This window comes from Anser cygnoides, chromosome 2 (assembly GCF_040182565.1).
Source record: "Anser cygnoides isolate HZ-2024a breed goose chromosome 2, Taihu_goose_T2T_genome, whole genome shotgun sequence".
Lineage (NCBI taxonomy): Eukaryota > Metazoa > Chordata > Aves > Anseriformes > Anatidae > Anser > Anser cygnoides.
The window spans coordinates 5006912-5028451 of NC_089874.1; the positions used below are offsets into that span (position 1 = coordinate 5006912).

At 40.2% G+C, this 21540-nt stretch overlaps 1 protein-coding gene across 5 annotated transcripts in view; it reads left to right on the forward strand.

Moving 5' to 3' along the window:
• The window catches only part of CRHR2 (corticotropin releasing hormone receptor 2), a 156728-nt gene that overhangs the window by 122040 nt on the left and 13148 nt on the right, over positions 1-21540 (forward strand). For all 5 annotated transcript variants that reach the window (XM_066991399.1, XM_048062354.2, XM_048062352.2 and 2 more), the window contains 4 exons: positions 973-1045; positions 15577-15662; positions 18738-18873; positions 20598-20639. In XM_066991399.1, coding sequence (XP_066847500.1) covers positions 973-1045; positions 15577-15662; positions 18738-18873; positions 20598-20639 — 337 coding nt within the window. The remainder of the gene's footprint in view (positions 1-972; positions 1046-15576; positions 15663-18737; positions 18874-20597; positions 20640-21540) is intronic.

The window sequence follows — 21540 nt, forward strand, 5'->3', positions numbered from 1 at the left end:
AGGGGAGGGTCAGGCTGGGTGTTAGGGAAAGGTTCTGCACCCAGAGCGTGGTTGGGCAACCTCAAGGCAGTGGTCACGGCACCAAGTCTGCCAGAGTTCAAGAAGGATTTGGACAACGCTCTCAGACTTGTGGTTTGATTTTTGGGTGGTCCTGTGTGGAGCCAGGAGTTGGACTTGATGACCCTTGGGTGTCCCTTCCAGCTCATGATATTCTATGGTTCTATGATTCTATGACTCATCTATTGTATAACGAAGCAGGGAGAAAAACATTTGGAATTCGTAGAAGTGAAAGTCAAGCCAGCAGTCAGTAACACATAAAACATCGAGGCTCTCTGCTCATCTGAAGTCCTGTGGTTTACCTGTGCTTTCACTTAACCTAAATTCATTCCATTTTAGTAATGTTGCATCAAGTATTTGCTACCTTCAGATAATGTCTTTTTACTGTATGCTGGATTTGGTAGTCAACAGCTTCGTTCAAAGCCAATGGGATGAACTCCTTCTTCATCCAGTACCTTATTTAGCCATCATTTCCTTGCAACTTGAGACACATTTGCTCTAATAGCCCTTACTTTCTGGAACTGAAGGGTCTTTGAGCGCTGCAGTAAGTAACAGATTTTTTTCCTTACAAAGAATATTTCTTTCATCCCTTTTTTCAGATGCAGCAGGTTACATCTTCTGCATCCTCCTTATAGCAGGTTCTCACATTTCTTGGAAATAATTGAATAGTCAATAGCCAACTACAGGATGGGAACATGAATTGTCTGATGGGAGGAGAAAATGAGGCTCAGACCTGTGTCCAAACAAAAGAAGGCTTTGTAGCAGAAAACTCAATCACTTGCTGATTATGTACATAATTATACAACTTAGAGCATAAGGGAAAGTCTCTCCATCATGTCCTTGATATTACAACCTGTCTAGAAGAACTGCATTCCCCTTTATAAATGTTTCTCTCATTTGTTTTGTTTCTTACAGATGCTGGTTTGGAAAAGAGCCAGGGAAATATATCGACTACATATATCAAGGGCCAGTGATTCTTGTTCTTCTGGTAAGGATTTATGTGGGTGGAAGGACACTGCCATCTTCAATTGAGGGATATTTTGATAGGCACCTGTGATGTTCCACTTCTACTTTCATATAAAATAAAACACAGAAAGGTCAAACATCTTCAGCTGCTCTCTGCAGTTACCACAGTAGCTAACACTGCAAGTCAAAATTGCTGTGATCTGTTTTTGGTTGTTTCCTTGACCTCAGGCCGTTCTTTTCTCCTCCTTCTGTAATGCTGTTTGCCTTCTTTTGTAAAATGTTTTGAGATGTAAGAAGGAAAAATGTTCAAAAATAGGAGGTGTGCTGTAACATCTGCTTCTCCACTTGAGCTCTTGAGAACTAGGGCACTTCTTTCATCCATGTTGATTTAAAAAAAATGTAATAATTGTCATAAGGAATTGCATTTCATTGTATAGCCATCTACACCTTCTCCATTCCCATTATTGCCATGTATTTGTTCCTTAGCCTTCCTCTTTTTAACTTTTCTTCTCATTGCCGCCCACAGTTAACAAGCTGTTTATCTGTTTAGCCAACACTCTGTCCTCTGTACCAGCCAACAGCAGGCAGAGAACGAAGGAAGCTTTTTCATAAACTACTTGGAACCTTCAACTAAAATTCAGTGATGCTTTCCCAGAAAATACTGGGTGTGGATCAGCCAGATCAATGTTATTAGAAAGAACAATGCTGCAAAAAAATGATCTTCTTCTTTCACCCCTTTGCAGTAAAAGCCAGATAGGAAGAAGGCAGATGTCCTGACAGGGAATTCCCAGGGCTCACTGGAGGGAACTTAGGGAACGAAGAGTGGGTATAGATGTTGGAGTATGCTGCTCCAACCTCCATGGAGAAAGCGTAAATGCTTCAGAACAGGCAGCCACTGTCAGCTTTTTCAAGGCTAAGAAGCCTTGAGCTCTCACCTTGTCAGATCTGTGCTTTTCATGTGATTCACCATGAAAACAACTTCTCTGTTACCTAGGAAGCCAGCTACTAATCTGAATGTTTCCTAACCTAAAAACGGATGAATTAGTTTTTGAATTAATTGTTAAGATGAGGCAAACAGATCATATTGTGTGTAGCTGAAAAGAGAAAAAAGGTAGTAGGAGTCTGTTTTTATGTAAAAAAATCTTTTCTTTACGTTCTACGGAGAGAAAGATATTCAGTGTGACACACAATATAATTGTGTGCTACCAAGAGAGCCATCCCAAAAGCACAAACAGCCTCACGGTGAATTAACTCACTGATATAGAGACTAACTCACATACAAATCTAACTTGTGTTAGAGAACACAAGTTAGTAAGTTTGCAGTACTCAAAGCATGTAGTTTTTACATCATGGCCTGGAGGTCAGAACTGTGAATCTACCACAGCCCCTTTGCATCTCTCTAGCAATCAACAAGATCTTTAAAATTCTTTGATGTCATTTCTGGCAGAGAGCATAGGTAGCTCAGAATCAGGAGAATAACTTTGCTGTCCCCAGAATAGCCCTTTCTACTTAATAACAAAAAGGACTGAAAAATAGATGCACAGTTGGAGGTTCTTCGTATACAGATCACTTTATCTACCTGTAATTTACAGCAGCCCTGAAAACCCTTTAAGCCAAACCAAGACCTGAGCATACCCTAAATGTATCACCCTGACCCAACCAACCTGACATATCAAACCTTTCCACATTAGCCTGCACTGGAGCTCTAATTAAAGCACTAATGTGGTAACAACAGTAATTGCACTGTGGGGTGGAGAGCAGCTGGTACAATTTAGACAAATCACATGAGGGCAAGCCCTTTCTTCACTTTCCATATGATTACCTCTGTTGGGGAGTACTGTTGGGTAAGGAAGAGAGCTCTAGGGAAATTTATTTTAAAAGGAGAATATGAAAACTCTTTTGGTTATAAAGAGATATGTTATAAAGAAATGTTATAATACACCCTGATTGCCAGAGTGTGCCTTTTTTTTTTTTTAACAACAGTTGAGTCTCATGCTTATAATTAAAGATGCATGGTTTTACAATGTTTTAAAGTAACTTGTCAGGCTCTTTTTATGATAGTTATGCAAGTTAAATCATATGTAGTGAATCAAGTATAACTTGTTGTTATTGGAGTTACTGACCCTTTCAAGGGTGCTATGAAAAGTGCTGGATTAAAAGCACTGAAATTTGATGTCTGCGATGTACCATGGCAACATAGTCAAATATCTTCCCACAAGCATGTCAGTATGCTTCTACCTTAACAAAGGTGGGGGCGAAGTGCTGAATCCAGCTGCCTGCTCTTCTCTTCCCTCTAGTGAATGATGGCCATGGGAAATGGAGGGCGCAAAGATATTTGGAAAACAATACAGCTCTCTCTGTGATCTTTTTTGGTCACAGCAGTGAGTTGGATCTGAACTAATGAATTAAAAACGTTGGATAAGCTGAACGTTGTGTCTTACCAAAGAACTTGCATGATGACTGGGAGAGAACCGGTGCACTGCTGGGAAGATACAGAGACATGAACATTACTAGAATAAACTGATGTTATTTCCAAAATTGGATTCAGACTAGAAGTTACAAGTTTAAAAACTCCATTAAATTACCAGTCCACATGCAAGCACTCAGCCTGTGGCCATTAAAATTGGTTTTACCCACAAAGAAAGTTTTAACTAATGCAGAGAATTGTATTTTTGGTTAGTTGGGAGCCAAGTGCCCAGTGTACATCCATCTGAGTTTTGATTCCTTGTTAGACAAAGGTAGCATCTTTGTGTTCAAGAGGCTATACTCTACCAGCCTGTGGCAATATGATTAGAGAGCTCTCGTTGGTAAATATTCTCAGTTACAGAGGTCTAAAAACTTTTTAAAGATCCTGATCCTCTTTAAAAGACAGGATTTAATCTGTCAAAAATCATTTCCACTGGTTTTGATTTCTCATTTCTTTGCCTCTGTGCACTGGACTGTTGCAGACCAAGTCAGAATAACACCGAGAAACAGATCACGCAGGAGTTCTGATCCCCCTGAGGAAAATGCAGGTTGACTAAGAATAAAGCATTTTTCATGATGTAACCAGTACTCAAGCTCATCATTAAACCATATTATTCTCTGTTATGTCTCAGGCTATGAGGACTTTGAATAATGCAGAAGACATTTGTCCTACTGCTTTCCTACTTGTCTTTAGAAGAAGCTTGAACATTGACTTGCACTATAAATGAGGAAACATTTTCAGAGACAAAGGAAACTGGGTATACGTTCTGATCCCGTATCTTGTGCTAGATACCTGTGACCAAAGTTGTGAGGGAGAAAATGCACTTAATTATTCTTTATTGTTTAATTCTTAAATGGATTTTGGCTTGAGCATATCCCAGGACAGATCCAGTCCTCTGAATACTTTGAAATTCAGTTTCTGATAGCACTAGGAAAAGATATTCTATTAGTTATTTTCCATTCAAATTAGTGTTTGTTTGCTTGCTTGCTTGTTTATTTGTTTTATTACTAAGGTATCTTTCCTCAGAGTGGCATAACCAAATTTTAATCATACATCTCTGTCTGAAGGTAAAGAAAGGGCAAAGGGCTGGAACTGCAAGCCAGGGAATTGAAATTCAGCCTGAATTTATTAAGAAAAATACATTTCTTATGTGCAATTTTAAATGTAATCCCTGTCAAAGAACTGGTGAACCATGAAAACACAGCAAGATCAGAGGAGGAACCTCAGAGAACAGTTACCAGAGACGGTTAATTGAGCTGCTTTTTTCTCAATAACTGTAGAGTGAACTGACCCCAGATATGAACCATTCTGCAAAGTTGCTCAGAGCTAAGACTGTATTAAATTTTCATTTTTTCAGACAGATCAGATATTTAGTGGGTTGTTTTTTTTCAGACCTTCCATTCAGCTTTAATAGATTCTTTTTCCTTATACTTGAGAACTGAACAGTTTTCTAACCTCTGCATTTGAGGCTAGTTGAAAATAATTCACCACAATCAATTAACTGCTGCCAGAAGTGGATGAGCTGATGGGAAGACCTGAAGTTTACTTCTATCTCTGCCTTCATCAGCTACTTGCTTTTGACAAGTTATATTTCTGCTCTAGGTCTCAGTTTCCCCAGCTAAAAAGCGAGCTTGATGACACTTATCTTCCTTTGTAAAATGCTTTGAGATCCCTGGATGACAAGTACTGTAGAAGAGTGAAGTGTCCTTAAGAAAGTGGGCTCATCTATATAATAATGTGGAATTTTGACAAAGAGACAGCTGACATGTGGTCTTCATGATGTGCTAATCAGTAACGATGTAGAATTTGAGGCTGAGAGTGCTGGGTTTTTTCAGCCTGGGGAGGAGAAGGCTTCAGGGAGAGCTTGCAGTGGCCTGCCAAGGCCTAAAGGTGGCTGTGGGAGAGCTGGGGAGGGACTCTCGGTCAGGGAGTCGAGTGATAGAGCAAGGAGTAATGGCTTTAAACTAAAAAATTGTAGGTTTAGACTAGATATTAGGAAGAAATCCTTCACTATGAGGGCAGTGAGGCCCTGGCCCAGGCTGCCTCGAGGAGCTGTGGCTGCCCCGTCCCTGGCAGTGCCCAAGGCCAGGCTGGATGGGGCTGGGGGCAGCCTGGGCTGTTGGAAGGGGTCCCTGCCGATGGCAGGGGGGTGGGATTAGATGATCCGTAAGGTCCCTTCCAACCCAAACCATTCTATTATTTTGTGGTGGCAAGACCAAAGCTTGCCACAGTACTCAAGGTGTGGCCATACAAATGGCTTTTTATAGCAGTATCCTGTTCTCTGTTTTATTGTCTTTCATTCTCAGTAATTCTAGACATTTTTTGTTTCTTTTCCTGAGTAGCACTGGGAACTGAGATGAAGTTTTCAGGAAGCTAGCTAGTATAATTCCAACATTTTGTTCCTGAATTAAAATACATAGAGCTCATAACTTGTCATGTAAAGTTAAGATTGCTTTACTGCCCCGTTGCATTAGCTTTATATCATGTTATTTCATGTGTCGTGTTACTGCCTGGTCACTTAGTATTGTAAGACCCTATACAGATCTTTGCAATCAGCTTTTATTTTTGCTACCCTGAGTAGCTCAATATCACTAATAAACTGTCAGCCTGCTCTTCATTCCCTAAATCGTTAAGGTCTACAATGAACAGCACGGATCCACTACTAGCTTCTCTCTGTTGAGAAAACAGACTACTATAGATTCCATTCCTACCTTTTATTTCTTGTAATCTTATATCTGATGCTCTTCCCTCCAAACTTATAACAGCCAAATTTCTATAGGAGCCTTTGGAGAAATTTCAAATTCCTTTCAGAAACCTGATATGTTTTGTTTCTTTTTGTTTGTTTGTTTTTTGAAATACATCCCAGAGGAGAGTTGACTTACCTAAGCTTAATAATATTATTGACATAAAGCAAATGATCATAAATTACCATTAATATGTTTAAGCTACAAGAACAAGGTTCATGACATTTATTAACTGTCTTCCAATAGAACTAAAGGAATAGTAACAATTTAAACAATTTACCTGAGAGTCTATTTCCCACTACTGCAAAGGATGTGTCAATACAACTGTTTGCAATATCTATAGGATTTGACTCAATAATTATTCCCATTCTTTGTCCTAGTTTATCAGTGCAATGTTACTTTACTGTATTAGTACATCATTTTTTTTCCTTGAAATGTGCTGCTCTGTGCTTTTGAATGATTATCCTAACACCACATATGCACTTACAGTTCTGAAGAGCACAACCATCTTTCCGCCATTCTCTTATGCACATCCTTTTCTGATATGTTTTAAATGTACTGCAGGTAAGGGGTATAGCTTTGTTAGGCAAAAGCCAATATTTATGGAATCCTTCCCTTTCTGATATTGTCCAATCAGATAAAATTTGTAGTGCGTCATAATCTTCACTTCTTTTTGCTTGACTATAATGCTCCACTCACAATTTTGCAATCCACATTGCTAAAGTTCCTTTTATTTTGATGTTCTAAAAAAAGTCACAATGGTTTGTTCATTTGCCATTTTATATATAGAAGCATTGCGCCTATGTATGCATCTATATGCATTTCATTTTTGTTTTCTCTGAAAAGCATCCCCTAGTTCTTTGCAAACATCTTTCTTGCTGATATAATTGCTTCTCTGAATATTTTATTAGTTTCCGCTGACTCTTTTCCCACTTTTGCTTCCAATTCAGCATCATTGTTTCCTGAGACTCAGAATTTTTCTTCCATTTTTATTATTATTGATCTATCATTTTCATTTTGCCTTCTGCTTCCTAACTAGCTTATGTTTTTTCTCAGCCCCTGGATTGCAGATTAATTTAGTTTTCCTATTGATTTTTTTTATTTCCTCGTCTCTACAGTTTCCATGTTCTTCCACTGCTAACAAGATTGTAGTCCATGACTTGCAAACTTGTGACATACCTGAATTTTTCTTACAAGACATTTATCATCATTTTCACTAGTTTGCAAGCATGCTGTCATAGCTACTTACTCCTAGGATAGAGATAATATGCTAATTTGATTAGAGTTCATCAAGAATTTATCTCCAGTTCTGCTTTTGTTGCTATTTCTCCCTTCCTGTTGCTTAAGTTCTGTGGCTCTGGAGTCAATGGTGTCTTCAGGATCAAAAAATCGAGGTGTCCAATGCCATGTATATACCTGCAGTGTCTCTCTGTTCTAAAATTTCTGTTCATGAGACATGTTCCACAGCCAATAAGAAATTCATATGACCAAGAACAGTTGCCCAGAAAAAATTCTCTGAAATTCATCCTGTGAAGTCTCTCCCTGTACTCAGCATACTTTCCAGCTAGGAAATTACATTTCATCAGCAAGATATTGGATGATTACTCTTTGGAAGAAGACTCTCTCTTGAGTCTTCTCTTGAACACATAGCAACTTGGAACTAACAGGTGGATCGTTCACAGCAACGTGCCTGTGTTTTAGGCTGTCATGTCATTTTGGTCACCTCCAGTGCACTGGGGTGGTGATTTGGCTGTTGAGGGACACCCAGGCATATTGTTGTTCTTACTTGTATATGTGTTTACTGGTATTTAAACCTTCAGTGTGCCCCTGGTTTGTCAGGTGAACCTCGGAGAGAAGCCCTGTTGAGTAATCTGGAACTGGGGACTCCACGGTGGGTGACTTGACTTGGGAATGACCTACAGTGTGTTCCTTTAGCAAAGCTTCTTGAATACAAGACATTTCAGGAGAGACAGATGTCCTGGCAGAGCAGTGTGAGGATCACAGACGGAGTTATAAGATTGGAAAAAATGCTGTGGGCATGATCATGCATGATGCGGGGCTCTAGTGAATTGGTTTCACCCCAGCTGCAGCTGGGGTAGAATTTGTACTTGGGTTTAGATGACAGCATGGGTGAAGGCAAGGGTCAGTGTGGTCATGTGTAACACAGATGTTAGGTAAGGAAGGTGTCCATTCATCCACTGCTCTCTCCTTTCCCCACCAAAACACTATTCCGTCCCATACAGTCTTCAGGATGTGTAGTCCTGCTATGCTTGCCTGGAGAGTTGGTCTTTCACTGCTGCTCTAGGGACACTCATCCACAATTCTCCCCGTTCCTGACCATCTATTGTATTATGCCCTGCTCCTCTTAATGACATCTCATTACTCTGCATTTTCCAGCTCTTTGTTGTGTTCCTAAAGGAGTCATTACGGTACCTGTGACCTTTAGGAGGGGAACTCTAGTACTAAGAGGCCCTATTTGAGAATCATGTCAGGACAGTATGATACAACAATTAAAAAGAGGCATTAATAAACTGGCAGCCTATTCATTTGAGGTCAGGATGACGGTATATAATGCTCCAGCTAAGATGACTGTTCTAATACCAATTTGGGTTATTTGATCCTGGGGTAGATTTTACCACATAGCATAAAAGTGCTGGTTTATCTATCAATGCATAAGTCTAAGTAGATTAATATTTACATTTCCTGGGAGTAAAGAGGAGGAGCAAACATTCTCAGAACCACAAAAGTACAAACTTACTGTGTAGCTTAAAATAGGAAGCCCAGCAGAAATGAGCAAAATAAACTCTAGTTGTCAATTAAACTCTCAGGAGAGCATAAATATTTCTCATATAAGCTCTTGAGTTTAACAAAAATTGCAAATACTCAGAGTTCCCTCTTTTGTTCTTCTTGGAATATTTTGGCTATTTCATCTCATTAAGGGAGACAAATTTCCTCTCAGATGGAGTTTGGCTTTTATGACTGAAAATGTTTATGACCAAAATCTTTCACTGAAAAGTTTGTTTTAGCTCAAAAGGGCTTCTGGGTTTGAATATTCAGATTAAAACGGATCTCTTCTGAAACAGGTGGTCCAAGTGCTTTTTGGATCATTGACTTATAAAGCCGTTCTGAAGCTTTGACTTTTCATCCCAATTTGGAAAAGGAAACAATAAACCTCCAAAGCCCTGGCAAGTAAAGAAAGCTACTTCTTTCCCAGCTGTAGTTGGAGAGGGTCTTATTCCAGCAATAAGGATATTCTTGATACGTCATAAATAACAGTAGGAGAATAAGAAATAAGTTGCTTTATGCTATCTTCAAGACCTGTCCTTTGGACTAATTTTATCTATGAATGCATATCAAGAGGGAAATCCTTAGTTATCTTTTCCATTATGAAGCGGCAAATGTGTTGTATAAACAGAAATTAATAAAAATGTCAAGTCAGATTAAAGATGAATAAAAATGATGTACTGCCTGTCAACATTACTTCTCTTAAATACCCATTCATCAGCCTTCATTTATGGAACTGATGTTTTGTTAGAGCTGCCCAATTCTGCGAGAAATTAATTTGTTGACACAGAGCTCCAATAATAACAAGACCGTCCTTAACAAATAATAGTGTACTTTGCTAGATACAGAAAGAGTTGTTTTTTTTTGTTGTTTTTTTTTTTTTTCTCTAGAAAAACTCATATCATGATGGTAAGATCTTTCTTCCCTTGAAATGTTACTATATATATGTAGGCTATATATATACGGAATAACCACCTGTGTTTTGTTCTACTTTGCTTGTAAATCAGAATCATTCTGGTAGTCATTAGAAATGTGGGAATCTGCTCCAGCTGACAAAATAGCTCCATTTTCCTTTCAGAGACTTCAGCTTTTGCAAGCTATGTACAGCAGCCTCTTTCCTGTTTGATTATGTCTCTGTCCAGAGTGAACTCAAGCTATGAATTAAGCTCATCCCTGTGAGTTGTGGTATCAGAACTGCTGCAGAAAAATGGGCAATGAAATCCATCTGATCCTGTGTTGAAAATTTGTCTTCAGATTAGACCTTTCTGAGTGCTACTAATAGGTGCAAATGAGACAAATGTCTTTCTGAAATGAAGGAATGTAGTTTTAAAAGAAATCATTAAAACTGAACACACTGAAATGTGTTTCTAGTAGGCAAAACTAGGGAAAAAAAAAAAAAGAAAAAAAAAGTATTTAATTGTTACCACATTTGTATCTTTTGCCCTGCAATTTCTTGTTTGCTAAAGTCTGCCTTTGAGATGTTGTCCTGTTCCGAGTCTTAAAGATCTCCCAGAGAAACACAAATGGAGTCAAAAGGGAAACCTTGATGCTGGCATCTCAAAACATTTTAGACCCTCAGTAGACACAGCCACATTCGTTCAGTCAAAACTCAGGTGGGGTACCCCTGGATGATTTGAAATAGCACTTCAGATGGAAGACTGTGTGGGCAACTGGCTCAAGTGTAAGCACTATTTATCCCAAAACACTTGTTGAAAAGTGCCTGTTTCTCCCCCAACAAATATAAATGGAGTTTCAGATAAACAGCTGTCTAGTAATAATCTGAATTGAGGTGGGGCAAATCTGACTCAGCTCCTTATGCTTGTACTCTTCTTATCCTCACTGTGATGGAATCACTTTGTAGGCATGACCAAATCACTTTACTTCCTTCATTAGCTAATCTGGAATTGGGAAGAATTAGTTATTCTTTTTTCTTGAAGAAGCATGTGGGAAGAAACAAGTAACGGGAGCTTTGTGCATGAGACAAAAACTGCCTTAATGTCCTCTCCTGAAGCAGTGACAGCTATGGAAAGTGTAGCCCTCTGAGAAAGCAAAAGCCAAGCCTTGAACAACCTGCACACATCATTTTTAAAGCCAGAAGGAGATCCGAATGATGTTTGTAACCTTACTTTATGCATAGAACAGACCATAGGGTTCTCCTGACTTGATCCTCTTTGCCTCCCAGCCATCATCTCTCAGACTGAGATACACAGATATAGGTGACTCATCTTTCTAGTACCTTCCAGCCAGCCCGGGATGCTCCCTTCCCTCACCCAGTGACTCCACCCCATCCCAGTTAACAAACCCTTGCAAAAAAAAAAAAAAAAAAAAAAAAAAAAAAAAAAAAAAAAAGGATTCTAGTTTGCGGGGAAAGACAGATCAAATACTCATGTTATTTCCCGCACCCCCTCCTTCTCTTGGACCAGGTCTCTCTCTGCTTTCCAGGCAAATTTCTTTTTTTTTCAGGTTTTCCTCTCTCGTCAGCTGAGCACCCTGTTAAAGTGAGATACTCCCTGCCACAGGGTGTTGCAAAGATGAAACTAAGAAATAATCGTATTAATCAGACTCAGGTCAGACTTGTTCAGGGAAGAAAAGCTCATTGAGACACGGAGATAATTCTCTAATGCCTGCCTCAAAAATTTCAGAATAGCCTGTTCCTGAAAGCTAGGACAGCACTTGGGCAATGTCATTGAATGTTTGACTTCTCACCCTCTCTTTACACATCATGGTACGCAGGGTTATCAGATGATGGGGCCTCAGGTCTGACATTTATCCTTAGGTGACTGCCAGGGCTTTGAAAGGCATTTTAGAGTTTGTTTGTTAAATGTTAGCAAAGTGTAATTGTGTGAATAAATGTCAGGTCTGGAGTTAGAACCAGACTTTATATTGGGACCCTCCCTAATAATCCAGGGGAATTTGGATCCAGGTTCACTATTTATACAGCAGCCCTTTATGAAAATCAGAGTAGGAAACAAAATTCCCAAGTTTGAGTCTCTTTCTGCATTTAGGTAAGGTGGAATTTGGGATCAGTGTTTCTGAAACCATGGGTGAGCAGTGGGACAGATTGTCTGTAAATAGCAGTTACTACTGTCGCACCAAAGTGCCAGATGGATTAAGGTAACCAACCATTAGACAGTTTTCTTTGGTCCCTTCATGCTTTTTCAAAAATCGGTGTGACTTCATATTCACAGCCGTTCCATTGGGGAACACTAAGGCTATCAAGATAGGATGTATTTCACCTAACTCGGAGGAGAGATCCTTTCACCTAAACATGGGTGCTTAGTACCTTTAGAGATGCTCTGTCAGCCTCATGTGGGTCTGGCAGGGAAGGTATAGATCCTCTAGAAAGTTCTTGCCCTTCTAAAATAGTAGGATACAGCATGGCACCAGAAGTGGCACCAGAAGTGACCCTCAGTGCCTGTTTTTAGGCAACTAAAGGTAGCCCTCTAATACAGCGCTATAATATATACAGTCCCAGCAGGTTTGTCTGTGCAAGTCCCATGAATAGGAGCTTCAAAGAGGGAGAGGAATCTCATACAAAAGTAAACACCCCAAATAGACAGCAGGAACTATATTGTTAAAGCAGCTATTTGTCTCCACTGGTTATTAAAGGAGCTGTTGGTAACTAGCTTAGGGCCATAGGCTACTCACTTTTATTGCAGTCATGAGACATAAAGCATCCTCTCCATCATTTGAAAGTTTCCATAGCAAAGGAGAATTGGGGGGAAAAAAGAAGGAAGGAAAACATTAGTACAACAATGAGATGTTTGCCAAATCACGTACCTTGCTGACAAGTACATGACCACAAACAGTCAGGGTGACAGTCACTCTGAAATGCAGACTTCGGGCTTACTGAGTATGTCTGCAGGTGGATTTTAGTTTCTGTCTTCAGACCCTTGAGCTTAAACACTTCATCCCAAGTGACTAAGGACACGCAGTATATTCCAGGCCAGAACCGGGAAGAGAATTCAGGGTCAGTGACCGATGCCCCTGTCCTGGCCTCAGTGTTCCTCTCTCCCAGTAAATGTTATAGGTTTAAAGTCCCTAGCAGGCTTTCCTCTGACACCTGGGCAGCCAGTTAAAATTCTTCCTTCTTTTTGCTGTTACAGACAGATTTGCTCACTTATCAGCTCTGTCACATGAACCAGTGCCACCTGTAGTCCCTAGCTATGCAAGAACCTCGATCAGTGCTATGGTCTGTGCTGGGGTAGCTGAGTTCTCTCCCTCCTGTGGCATCCACTGGGATGCTCAGCTCTTGGTGGCACCTAGCACACAGTGAGCATCAACTGAGGCGGTCAGAATTAATGCTGCCAACCAGATAAACAAGCCAACAGTCACCAGGGATCAGTGTGTGCAAATAAACATGAAAATCTAGGTGAGAAGTATTAATAGATCCTTTATGTATGTCATCATTTTCTTTCAGCAGCCCTTGGATGGGGGAGCTCATGGAAAAGAGTGAGAATAGCAAATTCATTTATATAGAATAAGAGTATCTCTGCTGAAGTAACCCCCAAACTTTTCAGCTAGTAATTCTCCTTCTGGACTGATGAATCACTTCTGCAATTTAATTTCAAAGAAGATAAAAGTCCCTGTTTTTTCTGATGCAGCCTGTGGCAATTTGAATTTCCAGTTCTCTGCTGTCACATCAAACTAGAACTCCTGAAACTTGAAATGCTTTCTCCAGTCCAGTTCATCATGTTAATCCCATGTGATTAGTCCTGCTTATATTTGGAACTTGCCCTTGCCTAATAGTCTATAATTCCATCTGGCACCTTCCATTGTGATTGCAAAAGCAGCAAGTTTTGGATCAGTGCCTTTTTGGCAACCTCAATGGAAGTAACCCAAACCTGACTGAGCTGACAAAGAACGTCAAGATTTGGTGGTTTAATTTCAAAGTCAAAAGTTTTCTTTCTGTGGGTGAAGGACACCCCCGCCTACCTGCCCTTCAGTAGGTTCTCTCGAAACAATTCCCTTTGTGTTACCAGGGAATGGTGCAGTCACTAGTGTGAAGAGTTTAAGATTCACGTCAAACCAGTGGTTTGAAGCAGTTTGTTGTCTCTGAAGAATAAAGCGAGAACCGTTTGACTTCACGCTCTTAAATATGACAAAGACAATTCCAGCAAGAGCAAGTATACAAGCTGCATGCACCGTTTTATTTATTTCTTAGGCTCCCTATGGCCCTGCTCTGCTAAGAAAAACATTTCAAAAGATGTCACATAACTCTTAGAGAAGCATTTTGGTATCTCACGTAATAAGCATTTAATGTACAAGATTCCCAACACTGCCAGTCTCCCAGTGTCTATTTGAGTGCTTATTGCACCATTTGTTATAAATAACATTACAATAACCATGGGGAATGATGTGATGGATGCCAAGATACCATAATCATTGAAACACACCACATTTCATGGGGGGAAAAAAAGAGCATATTCTGAGAACACCTTTGTGTTAGCAGCTCTGCTGCAGTGTTCAGCTGGAAGGCAGCCACAGAGTCGTTCCATTCACGGACCACAAAATGCCAGGAGCCCTGGGACCCTGGAGATGAGAGATAAATATGTTGATAAATGTCTTCTCACAAGCTTAGGTTGTGACCTCAGCAGCCTTGAGATAACAGTTCGGCAGTTCTGACAGAGTACATCGTCAACAATCTTGAGATAGATCCATGTATTGCAAGCTACACTTCTTTGTGGTGAAAGCAACACAAAACTTGCTCCGAGGTGCCAAATCCCTCTACTGATCACAGTCTACAAGTCACAATCCTCTTTTCAGGTTTTTTTTTCTCTTTCTTTCCTGTTTACACTGAAAGGAAACTTGTCTGAGAAACTCTCTTGCATATGCAACAACAACAGCAATTAGAGCAAATCTCAATTCTCAGCATTGAGATGGTAACAGAAATAATAATTACCCTGCTCAGCAGATTAAAAATAGAAGTGGTAAATCTGTCATTTCAGCTTTAATGACAGTGAAAAAAAAATATGCATTTTTCAGGAATGATTTATCTGCTCTATTTTAAACATCTCTTGTAGAGTGCAATGAGTGGACTCCGCTGAATCTGAAGGGAGTCCAGTGTGACTAGGTTACATTCAGATCTCTGCAATGCAGTCTTGCACCATGGGTCCTGGGAGCCCCACCTAACCTAAAGGTGGTTTCAGATGTGTTCTGTGTCAGCACAGCACAGAGCTGCCAATACTCTGCACAGTGAGCCTTGAGTAAGCCAAGCCAGAGCCAGAAGCAAAGATCCAAATAAATCCCACCCTTAGCTCCTTGTGGCACCCAGGAAAGGAGTAAAAGGGTGTAAAAATAAGGTTACTTGCTGGGACTGTTAGTTTCGTTCTACATTTTAATTTCTGTTTTGAAAGGATTACTAGCTGTTGGATATTTGCTTGCATAATCTCATATTTCTGGTAAACTTCTGAGTCAGTTGCAATCAGTGATAAAGCTGAGAGGCTGGTTTTGATCAGATTGGAACTGCAAAATGTGCCTTTTAAGGTGTATCTCATCCTTTAAGCCTCTGTTTGACTTACTGGTCTTATTTTTTCCTCTCTCTTCCTTCTTTTCCAGATAAATTTTGTATTCCTATTTAACATAGTTAGGATTTTAATGACAAAGCTGAGAGCTTCAACCACTTCAGAGACAATACAGTACAGGTAAGTCAGCTGGTGCTTCTTGCTGTTCATGGTATTTTCAAAGAACTGCCTTGCCTGTCCTGTCCTTGTCCCGTCTTTGTCTTTCCAGATGCCACTATGATTTAGAGGGTGTCCTTCTTTCCACTTGAGCTCCTATAGTTAGTCCACAGTATTTATTTCTGCATGCTCTCTTTAAAGTGTGCCTCCATTCTTTCTGTCCACTCCATTTTGATATCTAAACAATGGAAACTGCCAGGGCATGCAGGTACAGAGACAGCTGTGCACTGCCATGGCCCCAGCTCTTTACCTCCGTCAGGCTTGCATTTACCTAAATGCACGTGTGAAATTTCCCCTTTTCAATGAAATCCAAACTGTCAGTGAGGATAGGAATTTTATCAATTTCTATATGTGCACAAGCATATGCATTATATGATATAAATGTCATAACTCCTCTCACTGAGGAATAGACCATTCATTAAGCTAATATGGTGCATCAGTGCTTCTCTGTCTCATTTTCTAGCTTTGTAGATGCAGAATAATACCAAGACTTCCCAATAAGTCACGTGTATGTGCATATTAAGATCCATGTTCATACTAAGATCCTACCAGAGTCAGGAGTTAAAGAACAGAGCCTGGGCCAAAGCACTCATACCACACCTGTAATCAATAGCATTATTATTGCTGATGATTACTGTGCACATACGGGCATTTAAAGTAGAGTTTAATGATATTTGTAAACTGAAGGTTATGGGAAAAAAGGTGTTCGTGCCTCTTCAGCTGGTACCAGCAGTAGCGTAACCACTCAGTGGGTTGCATCAGGGAACTAATCCTCAACAAATCGTTACCTATTTAGGAGGTGCCTTTTAATTTATTTTATTTATTTATTTTTTTAATGCAATTTTATTTGCATATATATATATGTTTTTATATTTTACTTATGAGGCAGATCAGTTTCCTGAGCTGGGTGACTGTACAACCTCGCAAACACAAGTGTGGTAGAAAGGAAAAGACAGGAATGTTTAGCCCCGGGCAGTAGAAGGCAGGTGGCCTTCTGGCAACCTTGTGGGCTTAGATCAGACCCAAACGGTCCTAAAAAAAATCTTAGAGATCAGGAGATGCTGAGTGCCTTTTCTGTCTTACTGTTTGCAGTGTCCTGCAACATGAGCCACTGTTTTGGAGCATTTATGGACAGACAGGTCCTCACTCTGAGAAATGGCTGAGTTTTTGTGGGGTAATATTGGTCACAATCCTGTAAATCATTTCTAGATAAAATCTCAGTGTATCAAGTTGAGGCTTGAATCCTGATGTCTTAAAATCATCCTGCTCTTGACTTTGGAGGCAGTTTTCCTGCAGTAATGGGGTTTGTTCTTTTACCTGGTTCCTTCCTTTTACTCCTGTCTGTGGCTTGGGCACAAATGTGAAGTTAATGCAATGGTCTGATTTTCTTGTTCAGATTCTTCTCTGCACAATTCATAAGAAATTAAGAGGAAAAAAATTACCCCTTTTCATGCTCAAACCTCATGCTATAAAACTAAAACTAGCATGAAAAAAATACAACCAACAATTCAAATCTCATTACATTTTACTCCCTACTGCAGTTGGCGGGGATTAGAGATATTAGATTCTGAGGCAATCTAAAGTAACTGCCTTCCTCCTTGAACAGATAGATGATGGTGATCTTATCTTCCCTACAAGCTCTGTGAGGGAATCTTCTTTTTTTTTTTTTTTTTTTTTTTCACAGCCTAAGTAGAAACCCTTACAATTCCAGGAAAGCCTGGGGCAAGGCTTGCTGCTCTAAAGCTGAGTACTCCAAACATTCGTTAAGCAAGTATTAAATAATGTGGCAGCCAGTTTGTTAAAACTGTCACTGTCTCCTGACACTGACAGTGCTTTTGTGCCTACCTACCTACCTGTCTTTACCCACCTTTTACAACCTTATTATGGAAATTTATAGAGACTTAGCAAAATTGCAGTCTTATGTCTTTGTAAAGTATCTAGCACAATAAAGTGTTGTTTTGCTTCTGGCATCCCAAGACACTATTACAACCCCAATAATAAAGATTAGCCCCTGATAATTCTGTTAATAACAACTTATGCTTCTTTGTGCGCCATCTGCTTGTTTATTATTTGTAAGACAGCCCTAAACCATTGTGTTGGAGATACAGATGTTGCAGGGAGCGTGAGCATTTACACTCCAGACAGAATCAAAAGGTGGGCATAGGGCAGGTCTCACCCACACAGCAGTCCTGCCCCAGTGCAGGATTTACTACCTTATTATCCTGAGGTGTAAGAAATCACTCCTGCAAAGAATCTCAAACTTTCAGCCTAATGCAAGCCCTGGAGATAAGACAGAAACTCTCCAGAGGAAGAAGAGACAGAAACAGAAGGATGTAAAAAGGGTTTCTACCTCTCCCCTGGAGTTCAGGGTATGGGAACAAAGAGCAGGATGCAAAGGTAAAGGCTTTCCCAGAACACTTTTCTTCGAGTGGTCAGACACTGGTCAGAAACTTATTTCACAAACCCACCTGTGGTTTCACAACTCAAAGTGGAGGCTGACATTCTTTCCCTGTCCCCCTGGCTAAGCTCTCTCCAGCCTTTTGGCCATGGGGTCAAGCTCGAATGCGTGAATTATTTGGCCATTGTGCAAATAGAGGCTTTTACTGCTGTCCTTAGAGAACGCCCTAGCAGCATGCCCTGAGAGATGGAGGTACCTACAGGGAGCACTTGTACTCCCTAACTCCAAGCACCTGTGTTAAGACACTAGACAGAATTTTACATGTGAATTTTGCTCTGAAAGCGGTTCCTTCCTCCAGTGACTGTACATATTGGACAGCCCTGAGCAGCTATGTCTTAGGAAATCCTTGTTTCTTCTTGGCTACTCCCTGTTCAAGATGTGCCTCCTTAGATGAACTATCTAAGGAGGCACCTAAGTTCCTTCTCCAGCTAATGTAGGTACTTCTCATCCCTCTGAATTGCTCAGACTTGTGCCCCCTCTCCACTTAGGGAGCGATTTGTTTGGGGGGGGTCATTCTACATCTGTTCAGGTAACACAGTTCTATCCTCTGCTCACTTGTGTTTTCTCTTTCCTCCCCACAGGAAAGCAGTCAAGGCAACTTTAGTTCTTCTGCCTCTGCTAGGCATCACATATATGCTTTTCTTCGTCAACCCTGGTGAAGATGACATTTCCCAGATTGTCTTCATCTATTTCAATTCCTTTCTGCAGTCTTTTCAGGTAGGAGAGCAATTTTATAGCTGGTATTGGCTACTGTTAAAAGGATCCTCAGTGCTTTTCAGCCATGAAGCATATGGCAGTGAAGTCCATGATACAAACAATATAAAGAAAAGAGCTCAGCTTTGTTATTTATGCTTACTTAATAGATATATTCAGCATGTCTTATGAAGTGGAGGACTCTTCTCAGGTGTATACCAGAGGGATTTACCTCCCTTATCAGCACTATGTTTAGTCTACAGCTACAGGTCTTTACCTAAGCTCCATCTAAAGTCAGGGGACAGATGATGTTTCATCCCATCAGTAACTGTGAGAGAGGATGATGAATCATGCTCCCAAGCTGCCTCTATCTCTTCACAAAGCGAGCTGAGATTTAGAATAGATGTTCCTAAAGCAAAGGGAAACAAATCCTACCTGTTGGGTTTACTTGATTAAGACATTAACTATGTCTTAATTGCTACCCAGCCTCTCACCCTAGTGCTCCTGCAGTTCTGTGTATACTCAGCCATCAGACCATACGAACTCTTTGAGCACTTGTACCCTATTTCCTCTTTCCACTAAATTTTACAGGAGTTCTTCCAGTTGTAAAAGGCAGTGGAAGGTGAGTAATCGTCCGAGCTTTCTGGATTTGGAAAAAAAAAAAAAAAAGTAACTGAAGTAATTAAATTACGTTTGGTCATTTACTTCTGCTTAGGTGTGTTATATAGTTTTACCTCTGCTTAAAGACCCTCCTGGTCTGGAGTGGAATTGTGTTTGATATTAGTGTTTTACCTTTGATATCTACAGGAGCAAATGCTTTGATACCCAGTTTATCAATGTAAATACAAGATACATTCTGTCAAGCCAAATCTAAGACTGTGTAATACAACAGTTTTGGGCTTTGGATTACCATATTACTGATTGCATGTTTAGCTTTGAAGCACAGAGCATCCTACCAGAAATTGAAACTGAAAGTTGAAAAAGAAAAAAATGACAGTTTTAATCAATGAACAGAGGAACTTTAGCTCTTACCAGTGAAACAATCCACATTTTTCATTCCCTGAAATTAATTGTATTGCTCAAGGTCTCCAAAAATGATGCACTGCTTATTTTATTGCTAGTGTTACGAAGACATATGTAAGAAAGGAAGGATGATGAATCTCTGCTTTATGATGACAATAATTACAGTCCGTTGCTGAAAGCAGAATGGATGGGACTCTGCTCACAGGTTTAAACATGAAAGCATCATCGTGTTGTCGTCTGAGTTTCCATTATGGTCATTGCAATCTTTGCAGTCATTAGAGAGGTATAGTCACTGCTGTCAATAGATTCCGCAGTGCTCTTCAGCTAAGTTGAACGTAAGCAACCTGATGAAACACAATAGCATCTAAGGTCATTGACACCCCCCTGTGGTGTCTGAGACATGCATGGAACTGGCAAGCATGACACAGCACCTGTGCCTTTTGGGGAGGCAACTGGAAGCTGTAGAAAGGCTTTAGCACAACTGAATTGGCAATCCGCTTTATCAGTGGAAGAGCTGTCTAGATTCTAGCTCTTATGTATTAACAGTAAGCTGCAAGACAACTGGTATCTTGTCATGAAACTGTAGGGTAAAGATTTTGTCTGGCTGGAAATGGATGTCAACAAGGTTTTGTTTATACTCAGGATGATACTAGGGTAAAGCTCAGTCCCCAGTTCTGCATGTGAAAATGCTTACCTAATAACTGACTGCTTTCTATTCTTTCCAGGGTTTCTTTGTGTCAGTATTTTACTGCTTCTTGAATGGTGAGGTAAGTAGCGTCTTCTGCTGTCAGTGTGATTAATTCTCGGGAGGTGGAACCTACTTGAGTGCCTGATTGTAGAACCTGAGATGTTTTTACATGGGGTCATAGTCCCATCAGTCTGTTCCTCTTGAAGACGTTTCTGTTAATGTGCATCTGAAATTCCCAGCCCTCTTTGTGGGTGTCCTGTGTTCACAAAACTTTATCCCGTTCTGCTCCAACTGGGAGGGCAGAGCAGAAGAGGAGTATTCTCAGATTGTACTTTTTCCACATTTTAAGAAAACCTTCTTTGAGGTTTCTCATTAATTCTCAATATGATTTCTGGGCATACATAAGCCTTGCTTCTCATCTGGGCTCTCATTAAGGTTATGCTACAGGTGACCCATTTTTGTAATGGTATTGCCATGCTGAGTTGAGTTAGTTTTTCTGTGTGGGTATCTCTGTCTGAGTGATCGATACCTGCTGTACATAATCAGGAACAGGGTTGGTGTGCTCCTTTTGAATTAGTTTTGGGGGTCTGATACTCATGTAAGAAATGTCTCACTAATGCCTCTTTGTGTTTGGTCTACACCCCAAAGTGTGAGAGATTTATTTTTTTTCCCCTGCTTACACTGCCAGTGTCTAATTTATCTGCATTATGCATGTCATTTTTTTCCAGTTAAAGTTTGTGCCTCTGCAGAAAGGAATCTAATGCCTTAGTTATTCCTGCTGAATCAGTATATATTTTATATGTGCTGCTTTTAGTTTCATTGTGAGCTCCCTGTGTGGCACTATGAGAAGGAATGGGCATGTCTTCTCACCTTTCTACACCTCAGCTAATGAGGCACCAGCATTTTGATGGTTTTGTTGTTGTTGCCTTTATTTTTTTTGTTGTTGCTTTTTGCTTTTCTTCATTTCATGCCTTCCTCAT